At 42.8% G+C, this 5,271-nt stretch overlaps 1 protein-coding gene across 1 annotated transcript; it reads right to left on the reverse strand.

The window, feature by feature from the left end:
* Positions 1 to 1,700: 1,700 nt before the first annotated feature.
* LOC119292963 lies at positions 1,701 to 5,265 on the reverse strand. The gene is made up of 5 exons (XM_037571595.1): positions 4,734 to 5,265; positions 4,528 to 4,635; positions 3,872 to 4,070; positions 2,912 to 3,130; positions 1,701 to 1,835 (listed from the first exon to the last, which is right to left on the reverse strand). Exons 2-5 carry the CDS (start codon positions 4,563 to 4,565, stop codon positions 1,701 to 1,703), a joined length of 591 nt encoding a protein of 196 aa, XP_037427492.1. The 5' UTR covers positions 4,566 to 4,635; positions 4,734 to 5,265.
* Positions 5,266 to 5,271: the final 6 nt, after the last annotated feature.

The raw sequence follows: 5,271 nt of genomic DNA on the forward strand, positions 1-5,271 counted from the left end.
GCCCGGGTCCCATGCCCAGGCGTATCCGATGCAGCTCTCCGGCTACACCACGTCGCCGCCTCCCCAACAACCTTCATGGGATCACCTCGCCATCACTACAAGAAATATGTCAACTCGCGACCATCACTATTGGTCACTGAAAGGTCATTGTTTTTCATTTGCAACCTTTTTGTGACCAAAAACAGAAGGTCAAAAGCTGGCGGTCGTAAACTGAAATTAACGACCTTCTTCGGGATAAGATCGTAGATGTTTACGACCAAAACAAAAGGTCGTTGAACCCATGACCTTTTGTTTTGGTCACTGGCTGTCTACCCAGGCCACGTCGGATCCGACCTGGCAATCTGACGTGGCAAAATTACGGCCAATTGAAAAGGTCGTTGAAAAGATTCAGCCCGGTCCGATTGAGTGTTTAGCATGGGCCGAGCCCATTAATTCAGCCTTTTTACTGTATATTTTTCTGTTTATTTTCTCTAGCTACATGGGCCGAGCCCATTAATTCAGCCTTTTTACTGTATATTTTTCTATTTATTTTCTCTAGCTACATGGGCCTGGCCCAATCATTTGGCCTTTTTATTTTCTAGGGCATTGTGGTCCATTTATTTTTAATTTCTTGTTTTTTTTGTCAGCTCCAGTAATGGGTTCCAATTGTCAGATTTTTCTTGGCAGTGGTTCCAAATTGCCTTTTCACAGCTTATTAATAAGCAATATATATCAAACAGAAAGAAGAGAGAAGCATATGAAAATCTTCAAATAACAACCAAAATAGGTTTATTACAATATATTCTGTACAGAATAGAACATGTGAAACCCCATACACTCGATCACATCACAACAACCAGTTTAACCGTCAAATATTGCATGCGCATGAACTTCAAACTTCACGTAGATAACCATACAATATTCCACACAATCACAGATATTGCGATCTACAAATAAAACACTCTGCCAGTGTAAAGCTAGCTACTCTTGGATACCACGAAACATGCTCTTCAACATAGGAAGAAGTCATCAACGGAGTTCTACCAACAACACAAGCTCCATTCACTTACACGAACAAAATGGAATATCAAGTACTGGATCGTTCAAGCAGATTACAACCAACATATATATGTAGAAGTACATCAAGAAATATGGTAGAAAAACCGGACGACAGATACACTTATACAGCCCAACAAATGGGTGATGACGACAAGATAAAAATATAGAATAGGAAATTTATGAGATTACATATTTGCCAACAAATGGGTGATGACAACAGATACACTTATTGGGAAAATATATATTTAACGAAATTTCACATGAGAAAGTAGTTGCTGCTTCAAGTTTTAAAACTCAACCATTCATCATTAATAGTAGCAATTCAAACTAGAACTTAAATTCTCTAGTAAGACATGCAGGTGTAATTTTTGCAGATATTCAATACAACATTGTTGTTTCAAAAAATTGAACAGTTGCAAGTAACAGCTTAATAGACATCAAACTCACTAGGCAGATTAAATTACTACATCACTAGTGTAGAATGAATCAGTGATCACAAGAACTTAGCAGTACCTTCAAAGTACATGAAGACACCGTCCTTTCTGCGCCATGCTTGCGCTGCCTGACAATGACAGCAGGCATGACCTTCTTCCTCAGGTCAGGCTTTCCCTTCTTGACAGTGGCCATAACCATGTCACCAACGCAGGCAGAAGGAAGCCTGTTCAGGCGCCCCTTGATTCCCTTGACAAAGATGATGTACAGGTTCTTGGCACCAGCTTTGTCAGCACAGTTGACAGTGGCTGCCACCGGCAGACCCATCGACATCCAGAACTTGTTTCCAGCGGATCCTCCGTGCCCTGCAGTTCCAGAACAAGCATCCAGAAGAAGATAGTTAGACAAAAGGATCACATATATCTAAAGTACACTACACAAACATTCTAGAGATGCATGATAGCCATGATACACGAAAGTCCCTTCATAGCTTAGTAAGTAAGGATTATATCTATTTACAGAGGTAATACAAATACAAGCATTTGAGAAACACTTTGACCCAAGAGATGCAACAGACTGTATGCTTCATTAAGATCAGAAGATCTGATACAATAACTCTACAGGCCTGAAAGAAATACTAGAACGCAATCACCAAGCACAACACCTCCTTGCACTGAAAAGAACCTTTAACAGACGAAAACTCAAAACAAAAAAAACACTAATTTACAATGCGTGCGAGCAATATTCGACTCAGCAAAGCATCTAACAAAGATGGGGGCACATATTTTACAGATACACGCTCATTTCCAGGACCTTTGAAGGCCCTAAACTGGATATAAATACTGGCAAAGCCACGACACACTTCCAAAATCACTACAGCCGAGTAGAACTCCATCCATAAAGCACCACCTACAACACATCTAACCACCAACGAAACCTAAACCACAATACATGACTATATATTTCTCTAGTTCTCTAGTTCTAATTCCCTTACATGAGTTCCATATATATATATAATATATATATAAGCCTAGCTATAACATCCTACAATCATGAAACTGTCCATTCCTATATTAACACTAGAACATTTGCAAGAAAGACCATGCTGCTGTGTGTCAACATACTGTTGCACTAGATCAGTTAAGTAAAACATGATTGTCAGGTAATGCATATATAAGATTGTGTTTCACAACATATAACACGCAAAGCTAAGACGATAACGATGTGTGCAAATCCTAATCATATACGATTGTTTCCAGAATATGAAAATATCTAGTAGTTACATGCATACATATTAACTTGATGTGCAAGGCATGGTTGACAAATAAAAGCAGTCATATGGAGTAGCACGGACAAGCTCGAACGCAGAAAGGTGAAATTCTGAGCACATACATGACTATCCAACACTCAGCACTGACCAAACACATTTAGCAAGTACTACCTCCATTCCTAAATATAAGAGCACGATGAAGATGATCTTGACCATGGCGAAGAGCAGGAAGCTGTAGATGATGAGGAAGAGGACGGCCGACATGTCGTCCTCGAGCCCGACGTTGTACTTGAAGGTGTTGGAGAAGACATAGAGCGGCGATGTCCCGAGGTCAGCGTTGAGGATCCCCACGCACTGGAAGCCCAGCCGCAGCATCCTCACCCAGTTGTCCTGTTGGCAGGAGTAACATTTCAAGTATGAAAGCTTAGACTTGGATCAAGATATTAACTATTCTTTCATGCATATGCAGGTGCATACTACAGACTACAATACATCACCAACTTGACACCCGAGTAGTCCAACTTGATAGGTGGGAGTAACATTTACAGTATCAAGCTTGGACTTGCATCCGACATGTCAGTTCTTCTACTACCTAGAAGCTAGAGCATGCATATGCAGGTGGTATAACATAACATAAAGAGCAACAACTTGATAAGTCTGCCCCAATAGTCCAAGTCGTGGAAAACCAAATATTTCTATATGAGTATTCATGATTTCAGTTTGTCATCGTTGTTTAAATAGCTTGGCAAACATTGACAACAAAGAAACAAAAATTGTAAGTCAATATCTGTGTTGAGTGTGTAGTAGATTGTTCACATCCTAATGAAATACATGACAAAGAAGCTTGAACTATACTAGCAACAGAAAGCAGTCAGCAATATCTGAGAGTGACTGATGGTTGTTTCAACAAACAAATAGTTTCTTGACATCTTAACACGGACCAAAGAACCGTTATTACTTCACAATGCAGATAAATAGATCGACTCTAGCAAGCAAGGACCTGACCTCTCCTCTCGGAAGAAAGGAAGAGGGTTTCAGTTTCCTTGTCACAAATTTGATGGCTAATGTGGTGGTGCAGTAAGCAAATAGGATTCTACCCAGGGTAGAGCATGAGGAGAGGGAGAGAGATACCTTCCATGGTGTTGGACAACACTTGGGTCGGAGCGGCAAGAAGTAGACGGACTGGTGCTCTTCTTTGTGGTGCACTTCTGCATGACACGAATAGTATTTTCTTGCTCTTGACGTCTTGATCAATCTACTACCAGCATGCACGATGCACACATAGGGATCTCCATCAATTTCCATTCCTTGTGGACACCCGACCACCATCCTGCACATATTAATTAGCATGCATGTAAATAATGACAAATAATCAAGACTATTATGCAGCATGACAAAAATTTGTTAAGAAACATGCATCTTCAATAGGCAAGATCTAATATTACTAGTCACCTCACGCATAGTAACATCACAAACATGCATCATATAGTAATTCAACATTGTATCTTGCAAGTCAACAGTTACCACGGAGGACAAAATAGCATAAGATGAATGATGGCACTCAATTTCTAATCTCACATAGATAAAATTCACTGCCATAGTAACAGTACATCTCACTTGGATATATCTAAGAAATCCAGTTGGTTCTCATAAGGAAATCCACATGCTAAGTACCTAAATAAGAAAGAAAACTTGGGTGCCTGCTTCTAGTACACAAGCTCAGGTAGTGTAATATGTCTAGCAGAACAATAGCAGCAAAAGGTCAGCAACAAGCACTAAGGCCGGACCATTGAGATGGTGATTCCTGTGGCTTTCTCCTCCACATGTCAGCATTAAGCACTAAGGTTGATCTCGTCGAACGCCACTGCCTTGGCGCTCCCGGCCTCCACCAGTACCTACCAAAAGACCCATTCAGAATTCAGACCACACCTACACATGATGAACCATTTAAATTCAAACCGACTTGAAGTAGAGCAAGCCTGATCTGACTGACCTTGGTGATGGCGCTGGTGAGGGAAGCAGAGCAGGTCTTGCCGTGGTCGAAGTGCCTGATGGTGCCGACGTTTACGTGGGGCTTCCTGTGACACAGATTCAACCGAGAGACCACTCAAATTTAGGGGTAGCGGATCTGGGCAGAAATGGTAGGGAAGGGGGTGCTCACGTGCGGATGAAGGTGGCCATGGACCTCGCCTGGAGGCCCGCGGACGGCGGTAGCGGCTGGGGGCCCACGGCCGCGGGCACGTCGAGGAGCGTGGCGGTGCAGTAGATCACGGCGACACGGAGGGCAGTGTAGGCGAGGACGCGACGGGAGCTGCCCCAGAGCACTACGGCCAGTCGAGGTTAAGGTGGAGCAGTCAGGGGAGAAGAGCACAGAGAGGAGCAGCCCCAGAGCACTACGGCCAGTCGAGGACGCGAATCAGGTCGACAACGACGACGTGGATCTGGGGCTCGACCGAACTCCTTGCCAGCCTTCCCTACCTTCCTTATGTTCCCTCGCTTCCCTTCCCTTGGGAGAGGAAGGAGAAGGTAGG

The sequence above is a fragment of the Triticum dicoccoides genome, chromosome 4B (genome assembly GCF_002162155.2).
Source record: "Triticum dicoccoides isolate Atlit2015 ecotype Zavitan chromosome 4B, WEW_v2.0, whole genome shotgun sequence".
Lineage (NCBI taxonomy): Eukaryota > Viridiplantae > Streptophyta > Magnoliopsida > Poales > Poaceae > Triticum > Triticum dicoccoides.